Genomic DNA, 14,543 nt, shown 5'->3' on the forward strand with positions numbered 1-14,543 from the left:
CATAGTCAACAGGTCAACACGAACGTGCTAGCTAGCAAGTGCGAAGTAGCAGTTAACGGTGATGGCCATGGCTTCGGCAACCTCGAGTCTCACGATCCTGAGATCTCCTTCAGCTTTTGTATCAACGCTGTCTCATGCCACAAAGATGTTGATGCGCAGCGGTTCCTTCCAGCCTTCAAATCGAGGGAATGGTGAAGTTCGAAAGGAAGAGGTTGTGATCGTTGGTGGTGGGATCGCAGGGCTTGCAACCGCTGTCTCCCTTGACAGGCTTGGAGTGAAGTCGACCGTACTGGAGCAGGCGGAGTCATTCCGTAGCGGTGGAACTTCCCTCACGCTTTCCAAGAATGGTTGGAGCGTACTTGATGCTATTGGAGTAGCGAATCGTCTCAGATCTCAATTCTCGCAAATTGAAGGGTATGATGATTCATGAATATCAATTTCGAAGAGGTGGTTCATATTTTTCATAATATCAGTTGCACAGGTTGGTTATCAGATCCGAGGATGGGAAGCAACTACGCTCATTCAATTTGCTTGAAGAAGATCCAAGGCAAGAGTGAAGTAAACTTGTTTTTCTTTTTCTTCTTCTAATTATTATATTGTTTTATGATCATATTCTTACCGACAGCCAAGAGTTACGTGGTGTGGAGAGGAGAATACTATTGGAAACGTTGGCTGCTGAGCTCCCCAAAGGTGCCATTCAATTTTCTTCAAAGCTTGCTAGGATTGAACCAACTTCAGAGGGAGACATCTTGCTGGAACTTGCAGATGGCTCTAAGCTGCATGCAACGGTTTGTTACTGTGGACTAATCAAGTATCAATTAGTTGCATGATTACCTTCTCCATTCAGCCGAGTGTGATGATCAAGTTGAATTAGTTCTCAGAAAGTAAGTTGATTTCATGTGTAGACTGTAATAGGGTGCGATGGGATTGGATCACCGATAGCTAAGTGGATGGGGTTTCATGAGCCAAAGTACGTTGGCTATTGTGCTATCCGCGGGCTTGCTACTTATTCAGATGGTCAGCCTTATGAACCAAGAGTGAATTACTTCTACGGAAGAGGGGTGCGTGCAGCATATGTTCCTGTTTCTCCCACCAAAGTATACTGGTTTGTCTGCTTCAACAGTCCATCGCCAGGTCCTAAATAACAAAATTCCATATAAGTTATTAATATTGATTATTGTGTTAATCTCAAGAGTTTTACACTATTATCATACTGGATCATATCTTACTATATATCTTACTCTGAATAAGTGGACGAGTGTTAAATGTTTTCTAGGCTCTAATGGAAATTAGATTTTAAATGGTAGGTCCAAGCACAACTGATTCATCCGTGCTTAAGAAGCAAGCCAAAGAACTAGTTAGGAATTGGCCTTCAGAGCTTTTAGACATAGTGGACTCTACACCGGACGATACCATTATCAGGAATCCGCTGGCAGATCGCTGGCTTTGGCCAACCATAAGTCCACCTGCTTCCACCGGTCGAATTGTGTTGGTTGGAGATGCGTGGCACCCGATGACCCCAAATCTTGGCCAAGGAGCTTGTTGTGCACTTGAGGATGCAGTGGTTCTTGCTAAGAAGCTTGCAGGGGCCATCAACTCTAAAGACCAATACTCTGTTGAAGAAGCTTTCAGGTCGTATGGCTCAGAAAGATGGCGCCGTGTGTTTCCACTAACCGTACGCGCACACCTTGTGGGATCCATATTGCAGTGGGAGAATCCGTTGGTGTGTTCTATTAGGAACAAGATTATCATACCAAAGCTAGCAAGCCTTAAACCGATGCTTGAGCATACAAATTTCACTTGTGAGAGTCTACAAGAAGAGAAGCAATGAAAGGTGATGTTTAAAGTATACTAGTTTCGTTCTAATTGTATCATTTTCTATAGAATTATTTATAGTTTTATCACTTAATTATTTGTTGTTCATCCTCATTAATTAAGCTTGGGGAAAGATACTTTTGTTGTAAACTAATATCACTGAATAAAGAACCATATTAGCATTCTATTTGGTATCTATACACTCTTAAAATTTTACAAAATTTCTATCTAGATTTCGGTGCTGAGACACCAGTTTCTTTCTTTGGTTGGTCTCTTCCTGAATCCACATCCTCAAAACTGGGGAACCTCCATGTATTTTATCCATAGGCTAAAATTAACCATCCATATATATCACTAAATAGATATACTAGACTCTCACTGCATTATGTCATCAATATAAAATCCGGTTGTATACCGCTAGATGTCGTCACTTCATGTGTTTGCTATTTGGCTAAGAGGAATTAACCTCTAGTCAACACGAGCTATAAAAAAAAGGTGAATGCTATGGTGCCTTTGATATTGTGTCTAACTTACTAAAAAAGACAAATAGATAATATTTAATAAATTTTAAATATTTTATTTTTTATTTTAAATATTTTATTTTTTACTTTTAAAAGAAAGTTAGGCAATTTAGGCACCATAGTAAGGCACCATAAAATTCACCTAAAAAATATTGGCGTTGAAATGATAAATAAAGTGAAAGCTGGAAATTCTTAAAAGTCTTGTCACGTGCCGGTAGCAGATGGAAATTTCAGAAAAAAACATTTTAAAGAACTTACTGACTTTGAATTTATATTTATTTCCTTTGAATAATTAATTTGTGAAATTCTCATTTTCTAAAGCTACAAAAAAAAAAAAAAACATGAAGTGACCACAAGTAGCAATTTTTGATATACATAGATAGCACCTTCTCACCCTTTGTATACGATACTCTAACTTTTCTGCGAAGGTGCCATGCATTCAACAATATATGTGCTTAAAAGTATAATTCACAAACAGTTAAGAAAGGTTGACTCTAATTAAATAGTTTGAGGGTACGGATATAATACTCAAATTTAGAAATATACATAACATTCAAAAGCTTAGGAAAAATACTAAATCTTTATACATTAGATGAAAGACTGAAAGACGACCTTTTTTTTATTATTTCAATAAATAACGAAAAGATATTATTTCATATACTGTGGACAAAAATACACAGGTCCAGATTTGCACTAAGCACATTAGAAATGAATTCCGTCTACATTTCTCATAGACTAATCGCCAAATGGGCCACCTCTGACCCGGCGGTCGCGATGTGGATACAAGTGATGTTAGCTTAAGCTTTACTCATACATACTTTGATCATAACTCAGAACAAACTCCACTGTTAATTGGTTCAAATGGATCTTTGAATTGTTCAAATTTCTAGTTTTTAAAAACAACCAAATTAATTCTAAAATTTACAAATTGTGAATATCCATTCATTCTTAATTCAATTATGGTTAACACAGAAGTAATATAAAATGTTTCGGTACAAGCGTGGCATTCTAACTGTAAAATAACATGGCTAAGATTTTAGAATTAATTAAATATGTGCTAAAAAAATTCGTTAATTCAACTCATTTTAGTCTCTATACTAATATAAAATTAATTAATTAAAATGAGTCTTATTAATTAATTTAAAATATTTATTTGATTATATTAAAATTTTAGTAGTGTCATCTTACTATTGAGAATCTATTATATTTGTTGAATATTATATATTATTAAGTTTACAATAAAATATATTACATGTCACATTTTTATTGCAATTAAAATTAAATCTTTTCTTTTAAAATTTGAAGAGTTCTCCTTTTTTCCTCTCTATTTCTCTAGCTCTCTCATTCTTTCACCCACTCTATCTCTCTTATATATCATTATAATTAACTAATTACAAATTTGACAATTAAAATATTTAATATGATATTTTCTAATTGCATTCAAATTAAATTAAAATTAAAATATTGAAATAAAAATTGAAATATAGCTATATTATATATTATATATTACTAACTAATTTAATAACTAAAATATGTTACATGACACTCTCTTATTAAAATTGAGAGAAAATATTTCTCTCCAAAATTAATAAACTTTCTTCCTATATTCTCTTATCTAACTCTCTCTCTCTTTCTATTTCTCTCTATCATTCCCACTCTATATATAATTTATATTTTATACTAGTAATTTGATAAATCAAAATGTGTCACAAAATATTTTTATTACAATTAAAATAATTTTTTTTCTAAAATTAACAAACTCACTATATTTCTCTCTCTCTTTCTATTCTACAAAAAATAAAATTAACAAAATAATATAATTCAAATAAAAAATATTATTATTATATTCATATTTTTTTAAATTTTCATTAGTTTTAAATTTTTATTGTTTATCTTTCTAATCTATATTCAAATATTTATTACGTATAATTTAAAAAAATACTAATGTGATTAAAAGTTAAATCAATATTCAATTGTTTTAAAAAATAATAATTTTGAGTTAATTTTACAACTATCAATATAAATTTTTTTTATTCTAATACCTAATTATGTTTTTATATACATGAAAAAAATATTATTTTTAAATAATAAATATAAAAAATTAAAAATTAATTATTTCTGTTTATGTAATAGATTTACATCTAATCAAATATAAGAGTATATACGTTAAGTTTTTTTAAATTTTAAATAACAAATGTTAAAATTAATTATTAGTAAAAAAGATTAAATTTTTACATAAAAATAATAACTAAAAATTTTATTATTTAATTTTTTTATTTATAAAAGTTTTAACTTTCTTAGCCAACGAACACTTTTATCGCTACCATGGAGAATATCCCACTAACACCGTACTTTAACACTATATTAGCACTATGTTAGCATTAGCACTATGTTAGCAGTAGTTGAATTGGAGAATAATGGGATTTACTATTTATAAATTCAAGAATTAAATTGATCATTTTGAGATGTCAATGACCATTTTAATGAACATCTGAAAAATTTTAAAAATCAAACTGAGAATTATTTCTATTAATATATATAAGTTAGATTCATCATCATTGATATCAAGCATTGATTCCATCTCCACAAATACAAATATTATAACTTGTGTTTATTGAAAATAAACTTTTATTTTGATTTTTCCATTTATTAAACATAACTGCTGGAATTAAAAAAAATATATTTTAAAAAAATAGTTTTAATAAATTATTTTAAAAACTAACTATGAATGTCCAATTACCTATTAGAAAATTGCAAAATAAAATAAAGATTGTTAAGGCTTGATAAGCTCCTCCAAATTTGAGTCAATATTCAAATTTAAGGACTCGTTTATTTTCTTGTTTTTTCCACGGTGCAGGCTAATAAGGGCGGTCTTTAAAGGCGCGTGAATGTGGATTGTGGAGCCATGTTAACGCGAACTTTCCAATTAGAAGATGCATACTTCTTCAACTCTTATTTGATTCGTTTTATCAGAATCTAAGTTCGTTACTAGCTAGTTCATAACCATCTTCGATAGTTCTATATATATATGTATCTCTTAAATTCCCAGGCCCTTTAATATCTTGCATTACATTCTTTTGTGTCAGAACAAGTGTGTTATAGTTCATACTTAATATATACGTACGTGGTACAACGTGCAAGTTGATTAGAATCTGAACAATACTCGAGTGTGTTCACTGTTCACATAGTAAGGTGAGTTCGATGAACATAGTTTATTTTCTCCGGTGTTATTATCAGATTTCGTTCTAATTTTATAACAAAATAAAACACATTTGCAGCAATTAAATTTGATGAAATTGTATTTTATCTCAAACTTATCTGAAGATTGCAATCTTGCCCATGTTATATCACATATGTCGAATTAATCCGAACTATTCCTAACAAATTAGTGGTTCCTTTCCATGCAATATCTTTTGTATGCATATTTCTCTCTGTATTTTTCATTTGTTGTGTATTTATGACTTTTGTAATCAGTTTAGGGCTCATATAGATAACCTTCAATGCAAGTGAATATAATCTTTTTAAAAATAATTGCAAAAATAAAATGTTTGGTAATTATGTATTGATTATAATTAAAATCTCCTAAAAAATGTATGTTGAAATATTATTTTTCTTTATTATTGTTTTACTCATACAAAACAGTCTCTAATCAAATATAGTTATAACTATATTTAGTTGAGTTTGACATCTGAATTTACTTAACTGTCCTTTATAGTATTTATATACATAATATTTAAAAAATAAAATATTGATTTAAAATATTTGCTAATAATGATAAGTGGAGTGTGTACACGGTAATCATAGTTTATTTTCTCCACTGTGGTTATTGCCTTTCCTTCTCATTTTATAGCTTCAATATTGTTTGCTTAAGGAGTAAATAAAACAAATTTGCAGCAATTAGATTAGATGAAATTGTATTTAATCTCAAACTTATTGGAAGATTGCAATCTTGCCCATGTTATATCACATACAATCAAATCCAAACAATTCCTAACAACTTAGTGGTTCCTTTCCATGCAATCTCATATATAACTAATCTTAGCTGAGCTTAACATCTGAATTTACCTAACTACCGTTTACAGTATTTTATACATAATATTTAAAGAATATAGTATTAACTAAATAAAATAAGATGTTAACTCAAAATATTGGCTAATAATAATACAAAAGGCTAGATTTTAACATTTCTCATTGAGTTATTCTATTTTGGTGGTATATATATTATTAGGGACAATGGGTGAGAGCTTGAACAGAAGGATCGCCCATCTTCTTGGTCGAGCATGTGCAAGAGACAATGAAGTTCCACGTTCAATGATACAAAGGATTCCTGTTTTATTGCGTCAAGACCCAAACTTTGTCAAGTACTGCACACCCAAGATGATATCATTTGGTCCCATCCATCATGGTGAAGAAAATCTCAAGTTGGGAGAAGAATTCAAACATCTTTGGGCATCCCTCTACATTGAAACATTCAGCAAACAAGTCCGTGTTAGCACGGAACAAGGAGCCAAGTTGAAGCATAATATTATAGTTGCTGAAATCAAGCAATTGAGGAACATGTTCAGCAAGGATGTGATTGGAAGCTACAATGACGACGAACTGAGTTGGTTGTTGCTTGTGGATGGATGTGCATTGCTGTATTTCTTGGACAATGTTGATGATCAGCATCCAGAAGCACTGAATCTAAAGCTTGATCAGTTGATGTATACCTGGAGAGATATTTTGTTGCTGGAGAACCAGCTTCCATTGACGTTGCTGATGCTGCTAAGTGATGAAAAGACGGTATATCACTTAGAGAATATACTGTATAATTTCGTATTCATGGGCCTTTTCAAGGGAATTGAGGGATCGGTAATAAACCGCAATGGAGCTAAACCGGTTCATCTTCTTGATTATGTTCGCACCTTTTACACATTCAGAGATGAATACATAATAAGTATGGATCCTCCTCTTCAAGAAGAAGGCCGTTGGCACAGGTACAAAAATATCAGGGATCTTAGGAATGCAGGGATTCATGTGAAGCTTAACAAGAGAGAAGAGTGGAAATGGAACAGCGTGTCTTTCACCTCCAACTTGTTTAGCGGAGAATTGAAGCTTCCAATGATGATAGTGAATGATGTCACTCCTTATTTCTATCACAACTTGATTGCATTCGAGATGTGCCCGGATTTTCGCAACAACTTCGAATTCTGTTCATATTTTTTCTTGATGGATTCCTTGATAGACGAAGCCGAGGATGTGAAGGAACTCAGGTTGGCCGGTGTCCTCCAAAACTTGCTCGGAAGTGACAAAGAAGTGGCCAAACTCTTCAATGAACTAGGCCATGAATTGCCTGCTAAAATGTGCAATTACATGATCAGAACTAATGTTGTGGCCTACAGCAAAGGATATATTCAAGTGAAGCATCAAATCAATGAACATTACCAAAAGAAATGGAAGACTTGGTTGGCTGAAGGACGCAGCACTTATTTCAGTACTCCATGGTCTTTCATTGCCTTTCTGGCTGCCGTTGCAGCATTGCTTCTCACTTCTATTCAAGCTTGGTATGCTGTACATCCCAAGATCAGCAACTAAAAAATAAGGTTTGCATCTTAAATTTTTACAAGAAACAAAGAAAATACAGCTACTATATTGTCTCTGTTGTTTTACTTAGACTTAGTAATGTATGTGCTATAATGTTGTAATTGACTTTTGTGTTGATTTTATCCAATAAAAGTATCTTCTTGTGTCGTTGTTGTTGTTTATCAATGTGTGATTAGTCGTATTGGTAACCACATTGTGTGACAAACCCCAACAGCCAAGAAGTTCAGGGGCAGCATAGAGAAATTACTCTTTTTAAATCGGAAATGTTGAGTAACAAAAAAAAATTAGCCAAAAACCACTAGAATTTGTCTTATTTAGCATTTATTAAGAGTAATGCTACATATCCAAATCTTTTTATGAACTAAGTCCAACTAAGTTAAACAATAAGACTTAGAATAATATTAACTATAACGAATTTTTATTGTGTTAGACCAACTTAGTTAAACTTAGTTAACAAAAAGACTTAGATATGTAGTATTATTCAATAATTAATAGATATTAAATAAGTTCTGCCCTTTCTCTATACGATCTCTATACTAATCCTATTCTACCTTCTGTGATATTTGAGAACCTTACACATTGATTCCTTAAATTACTCTATGGAGTAAAAATTCTTACTTCGTAGAGAACATCATAATGTCTCTGTAGAGTAAGGGTCTATTAATGAAGCGAAAATAAACTAAAAATATATATAGAATAAAGAATAAGATGTGTTTGGCACAATTTTACAAAGTAATGATGAAAACAAACTATGAAAGAAATGAACTAATGCCTAATGGATTTCATCCCTAACAAAAACCATAAATCAAACACCATCCTTTTTGAGTGGCTTAGAAACTTTAAGGCATGAACTCAACACACATAATTCTCCTATGATCACTGGAAAATATCCTCAGGTAGATCAAATTAACTAATGCCAACCCATGTCCCTTAGGTAGCGTTTGGTGGAGAGACAGATACTGAAAGACTGAGACTGAGAGACAGAGACTAAGAGACAGAGACCGAAATAAGTTTTAGTATTCTGTTTGGTGTCAAGTGAGAGACAAAAATTGAAACAAGAATAAAACTCTAATTTAATTTGCACAAAGGATAAAATTGGAATTAATTAATTAAAATGAGAGTATTTTAGGTATAAAATATTATTAAAGTTTCAGTCTCTGTTTCTAAAAATATCAGTCCCTTGTGTCCCTATATTTTGGAGGCACTGAAATACTGAAATTTTGGGGACAAAGACAGAAATTTTAGTACCAATCTCTGAGCCAACAAACATGATACTGTGTCTCAGTCTCTCCTTCTCTGTCTCAGTACTGCAAAACAAACGCTACCTTAAGGACTGCAGTTCCATTTGCAACAATGGAGGGAGGGAAAGAACACAAATGACCATACCCCATGAAATCCTTAAGAAAGTGCGCACCATTGAGGAATATCATTTCATTTCCAAAAACACTCTAATTCATCTTTCTTTGTTTTCCTTACACACCAAGGAAGTAGGAACCCCTAACCAGCTCAAAACAAAAATTCCAGACAACAGTAGTAGCATCACTTCGTAGCTAGCTAGCTAGGCTTGTTTGTGAGCATAACACACTCGAATGCGTCTCCCATCTATAATCTGCAAAAATCCCTAATAAAATTTTCAAGACAATAGTAATATAAATTACACAAAAAAAATTCTCAACAAGAAAAATAGATGACCTTTTTATGCATTTCTTTGCGACCTGTAGCAGCTGAAGTTTCAGTAGTGAAGCGAACGAATCCATAGCCTTTTGATTTGCCAGTGACATGATCACATATCACTTTAACTGTAGAAATATAAATTCGATCTCTGATATAGTAGCGCAATCCGATATGGAGGAATCCAAAATAGAAGAACGAAAAGGAAAAAAGATTGTTTAATTTTTACCTTCGATTAATTCGCCGTGTTGTTCAAATGCATCTCTTAGAACAGTTTCGTTCGTATCATAGGATAGTCCTTTGTTCCAAAATAGTTAAAATTGCAATCCATAAATCAAACTCAAAAAATGCAGTTTTTACTATTAAATTGAACAGAAAAAAGAGGATTAATGAAAGCGATTGAAGAAGTTGAGTGAGACCTGTGACTAACAAATTGGTAGATGAATGGCGCGGGAATAGCAAGGGAGAAAAAGGGCAAGAGTTCTTGAATAGAAGATTGGTGGCGTTGGTAAGTGCAGGGTTTAGGCGCATCTTCGAACTCGAACTCGAACACACACGTGTAGTTTTCTGGGTAGCAGTAGCAGATGGCACACAATACAGATACGACGCGCCGTTTTCAACATTTCACAAAACCAGCGCAATGGATATTTTTGGGTCTTCTCTGGGCCGAAGCCCAAGCGCATTGGGTTAACCTCAATTTACTTACAATAATTTTGTTTTTTCTTGGACGGAAATATGTTGGGCACTGGCCCAAGATGTCCAAAGGGGTTATTGACCTCGGTCCGAAACTCATTGTAGTCTTTCACTTTGCATGGGTCGCATAGTTCATACAAAAATAAATCAACTGAATATTCTCACTAAATTATTTATGAAGAGTAAAATTAAAATTTGCTTTCCATAAAACAACACTTTCAAAAGAATAATGATACTGTTCGTACCGATGACGAGTTTAGGAACCGAAGGGGTAAAGTTAATAATATATTAGGTGGTATAGAGCTTTGTGTCTTTATCTATTGATTGCCGTGTTTTTTTTTTTTTTTTATTTCTATCCTGTGAGGTTATCATTTTTTCAGCATCTAATGCATTTACGTCGTGTTATTATTGTCGGAAATCGACGGTTATAGACTTTAGTGATGTATCCATTATAGCAATCTCAACGTTATGATGGAGAGTTCTACTGTGGGGAAAGAATATTAAGGGTCTTTAGAGGACCAGTATCTTTGTGCAATTTTTTTTTTAATTTTAGGACTCATTTGATATTAAATCAATTTATAATTAAAGTATATTTTTTATTCATTTGTACATGTGACACAACCACATTTCACTCCTTTAACTGTCGAAATAACTATTCCACCCTCCACACAAATAAATTTTTATTATATTTAATTTATTTTTCAATTTTTTTGACAAATCCAATTATAAATTAAAATTACATTACATAAGTGAATTATAATTAATAAAATAACCTTTCATGTATTAGTGACATACAATTTTATAATTTAAATAGTATCTTTCATATAATAATGACACATAATTTATATTTAAACACTTGTACAAAAAATCATATTGATATTTTATAAATTGAATAATCTATTACACTAGTTTTTATTCTTATTTATCCTATTTATATTTAAAATTAATTTTATTCTTATAATTATACCTAAACCAAGTATATTCATTGGATTTTTATATTAAAAATGATAAAATATCATTTTACTTTATTTTAAACAACTAAAAAATCATATTAGATGTAACATTGTTTGATTATGTTAGACATTATAATTTTAATTTGATTATTTTTATTTTTTAGTATTTTTTTGTGTTTGTTTATTTTAATCTGATTATGAGAATGTTAAAATTTTAATTTTATTACAAAAATAATAAAATATCTTTTGAATATTAAAGTAAAAAAATTAAATTATTCAATTTAATAGTCATATTTCTATATACACTATTTATATATAATTTAATAATTAAAATTATCCAATTGTATTTATACAACTTAAATTTTTAGAGGAGATTATTAATGGCACGTTATTGGTAAAAAAATTTAACGACTTTAGATAACTTGAGGTAAATATTTTATTTGATTCTTTATTATTTACATCTATTTTAAATAAGAATTAACTCTGACATATAACTGAAAAATTAAAATACAATCAATTAAGAATTTTATCTATAAAAAGAATTATTCATGAGATCTAATCCAGATGTAAATTATCATAGAAAATAAATCATATGAATATAGATTTTGACTAATAAGTAAGATTGTAATATAGATTTTGGAAGGACTAAAATTATATGAATAAAATTATAAAAAAGAATTATTCATGAGATCTAATTGAGATATAAATTATCATGAAAAATAAATCATGTGAATATAGATTTTGACTAATAAGTAAGATTGCAATATAGATTTTGAAAGGACTAAAATTATGTGAATAAAATTAAATTATGATCGACATATATATAACCTAGTAATTACTATATTAATTTAAAATAAAAAATGTTAAAAATTTTTCATTTTAAATATATTAAAAACAATTAAAGACTTGATTAAATTTACTTAACTAATGGTATTATACAAATAATAATTAGAATAATTAAATAATATTACTGTATTTTTAATATTTATATTACTCATGATATATATAATTACTAAAGTTTATCTAATAATCTGTGTGAATATATATAAATTACATAGTTTGTAAATAAGGGTTTTAAATTGAATATTTACTTTCCTCAATAATTTTGTTGAAAGATTCAAATTAATTATATATTTTTTGGTACCAATAAAATAAAGCAAAGCAAATAAAATTAATATCAATTTTATTTTATTTTTATTAATATAAAAATTAAAGGAATAACTAAATATTTTGATATTTACTTATATATATATATATATATAAATATATTGTTTTACTAAATTAATTTTACTAAATATATATTTATTTCAAAAAGTCCATATTTTTCTTTCACTAAATTTATGCCTTGAAATTTTTAGTATAATTGGACCATCTTTTAATTTATTTATTATAATTTTATTAGCTTTGAAATCATCTATGTAATATAAAAAAGTGTGAAAAATTCTCAAAGCCACAATAAAAATAGCATATTCTCTCTAATCTTTAGAGAATCACTTTATACTTTTCTCACCATAGACAAATCCCGTTATGATTTATATTTAATTGTTTGTCCGTTATGTTTTTATTTGTCTAGAATAGTGCTCTTAACTTAGATTCCTGGACATGAATTTTTTGGTAATGGACATCCGAGTTCAAGAAGTCAGACTAGCCTTTAAATTGAGATTTTTGAAGAGTTTATTTAAAGAAACTGAACAGTTTCTCATAACTTTTTTTTGAAGCGGTTACAATTCGTTTGTTTTATGAACTGTCAATTTCACCTTCAAATTCTCTCTCTAACAATAAATGCAACATTAATTTAAAATTAAACAACCTTTTACTTCCACTTTACCTTTCACTCACTCATATTTCACTTTCTAAAATAAATCCCAACCGCGATCAGTTTCTTCTTCCTAGTGAACTTTTTCTGTTTGGTCTTCCCTTTCCGTTGCCTTATTCACTGTAGTCGCTCTCTCCGTCGGCACTCATAACACTTTAGTTTAGAGTTAGTGAAATTTTTTATTTTTTTTCCTCCTGAGTATTTGTTTTGCAGATTTTTTTCTTTGCAAGCTTTGCACATCATTCGTGATATTGGTGCTGTTTGAATTTTTTCTTGAATTTTCCTTCATTTACTATTTTTTATTAGGTTTAATGTACTTAGCGCACCACTATTTTGAATTTTTCCGGATAATTGATGATTTTTATTTGCCTCTATTTTTCAGAACTTCTATATTTTCGAGGCGTATCTTGTGTTTTATTTTAGGAAGCTGTAAAACTTGTAACTTTATAATTTTTTATTTTTTGGTAATATAGTGATGGTGACGTAGTGGTAGTGTCTTTATAGGTCTTCTCGTGATGGCTAGGAAAAAGGTTATCACGACCTGAGAGCGTGGCCGTGTTACGAGTGTGCCGAGACCCCGGCCTGCTCCCCTCGAAGGGATGAATAGTTTGCTTGAGGTGGACACCCATTTATGGGTATCCAAGGAGGTTAAGACTACTTCTATCACGATTACGCAAGAAGAACTTGACAATCTACGAAAAGTCCACATTATTTTTATTCTGATCTTAGTAACTTATATGTCTTCTCTATGCCAAGGTTCGGAGAACGATTGTGCCACATAAATGAGCATGTCGGTACTGTCCCAAAATGGCTGTGGATGTATGAGACATTGTTTTTCAGGATTGGGGTCCGCTTACCATTTTTCGACTTCCAAGTGAGCGTGCTAACCTATACCGGATATTCTCTTTCGCAACTTCATCCTAACTATTGGGCAATTATCTGTAGTTTCAAGCTTTTGTGCTCGTTCCTGGAGCCTACCCTTAGAGTCTTCTTTTATTTTTCACTTTGACAGTTCCTTTAGGTCTCAAGGTCACGGATTCATCGTTTTCTGAGGTGTCCTAAACAGAAAAAATTTTAATTTGTTTGAGAAATCCTATCATGGGTTTAAAGAAATGTTTTTTAAGATCGAAGCGGTGGAAGGTACGACTCTATTTTTTATGACTTTGGAGGGTGCTAAAAAATTTAACTTGTATTGGAACTACAACGTTTCTTCCCAAAGATTACAATTAGTGGCATCAATGATGCCGAGCTTTTGGGTATTAACCTTTTAATGATGTTGTGGAATAAACAACCCCTTGTTTTGAGGGATATACTGATAAATGAACAAGTTGTTTGGAAAGCTACAAGTGAGTTCTTTTCTTTTGGACGTTCTTACATGTATGACCTTATATGCTTATGATCATTCTTACTTATAATCTTTCGCGTTTCAGTCAAATTGGTCGGGGGACTTGCCGCCATTGCCGAAATAAAGAGGAAGTTATCATCCCAGCC

At 31.0% G+C, this 14,543-nt stretch overlaps 3 protein-coding genes across 8 annotated transcripts; 2 read left to right on the forward strand and 1 right to left on the reverse strand.

Moving 5' to 3' along the window:
• Positions 1 to 61: 61 nt before the first annotated feature.
• On the forward strand, positions 62 to 2,000 carry LOC112787240 (monooxygenase 3). 2 transcript variants are annotated; one of them, XM_025830352.2, is made up of 5 exons: positions 62 to 414; positions 482 to 547; positions 626 to 788; positions 906 to 1,134; positions 1,308 to 2,000. In XM_025830352.2, exons 1-5 carry the CDS (start codon positions 62 to 64, stop codon positions 1,829 to 1,831), a joined length of 1,335 nt encoding a protein of 444 aa, XP_025686137.1. In that variant the 3' UTR covers positions 1,832 to 2,000. The 2 variants fall into 2 exon arrangements, with proteins under 2 accessions (XP_025686137.1, XP_072081818.1); XM_072225717.1 differs by having other exon boundaries at positions 494 to 547.
• Positions 2,001 to 5,299: 3,299 nt separating this feature from the next.
• Positions 5,300 to 8,030, forward strand: LOC112769020 (UPF0481 protein At3g47200). The gene is made up of 2 exons (XM_025813415.3): positions 5,300 to 5,528; positions 6,565 to 8,030. The coding sequence occupies exon 2, from the start codon at positions 6,570 to 6,572 to the stop codon at positions 7,908 to 7,910; it is 1,341 nt and encodes a 446-aa protein (XP_025669200.1). The 5' UTR covers positions 5,300 to 5,528; positions 6,565 to 6,569; the 3' UTR covers positions 7,911 to 8,030.
• LOC112787288 (glycine-rich RNA-binding protein 4, mitochondrial) lies at positions 6,421 to 10,206 on the reverse strand. 5 transcript variants are annotated; one of them, XR_011876603.1, is made up of 6 exons: positions 10,010 to 10,206; positions 9,820 to 9,888; positions 9,612 to 9,718; positions 9,334 to 9,528; positions 7,761 to 7,884; positions 6,421 to 7,668 (listed from the first exon to the last, which is right to left on the reverse strand). XR_011876603.1 is itself a non-coding variant. In XM_025830355.3 (4 exons), exons 1-4 carry the CDS (start codon positions 10,119 to 10,121, stop codon positions 9,478 to 9,480), a joined length of 339 nt encoding a protein of 112 aa, XP_025686140.1. In that variant the 5' UTR covers positions 10,122 to 10,206; the 3' UTR covers positions 8,584 to 9,477. The 5 variants fall into 5 exon arrangements, 1 of the variants encoding a protein (XP_025686140.1); XR_011876605.1 differs by having other exon boundaries at positions 6,421 to 7,671; XR_011876602.1 differs by having other exon boundaries at positions 9,306 to 9,528.
• Between the last annotated feature and the right edge of the window lie 4,337 nt (positions 10,207 to 14,543).

The sequence above is a fragment of the Arachis hypogaea genome, chromosome 3, assembly GCF_003086295.3.
Source record: "Arachis hypogaea cultivar Tifrunner chromosome 3, arahy.Tifrunner.gnm2.J5K5, whole genome shotgun sequence".
In the NCBI taxonomy this organism is placed as follows: Eukaryota; Viridiplantae; Streptophyta; class Magnoliopsida; order Fabales; family Fabaceae; genus Arachis; species Arachis hypogaea.

What these genes read in the sequence shown, in the direction of transcription:
- LOC112787240 (XM_025830352.2), top strand. Translation starts at nt 62, where the DNA reads ATGGCCATGGCTTCGGCAACCTCGAGTCTCACGATCCTGAGATCTCCT. An exon ending in CAATTCTCGCAAATTGAAGG is followed by an intron (nt 415 to 481) that starts GTATGATGATTC and finishes TCAGTTGCACAG; the next exon opens with GTTGGTTATCAGATCCGAGG. An exon ending in GCTCTAAGCTGCATGCAACG is followed by an intron (nt 789 to 905) that starts GTTTGTTACTGT and finishes TTTCATGTGTAG; the next exon opens with ACTGTAATAGGGTGCGATGG.
- LOC112769020 (XM_025813415.3), top strand. Translation starts at nt 6,570, where the DNA reads ATGGGTGAGAGCTTGAACAGAAGGATCGCCCATCTTCTTGGTCGAGCA.
- LOC112787288 (XM_025830355.3), bottom strand. Translation starts at nt 10,121, where the DNA reads ATGCGCCTAAACCCTGCACTTACCAACGCCACCAATCTTCTATTCAAG. An exon ending in ACACGGCGAATTAATCGAAG is followed by an intron (nt 9,719 to 9,819) that starts GTAAAAATTAAA and finishes ATATTTCTACAG; the next exon opens with TTAAAGTGATATGTGATCAT. An exon ending in GCAAAGAAATGCATAAAAAG is followed by an intron (nt 9,529 to 9,611) that starts GTCATCTATTTT and finishes GGATTTTTGCAG; the next exon opens with ATTATAGATGGGAGACGCAT.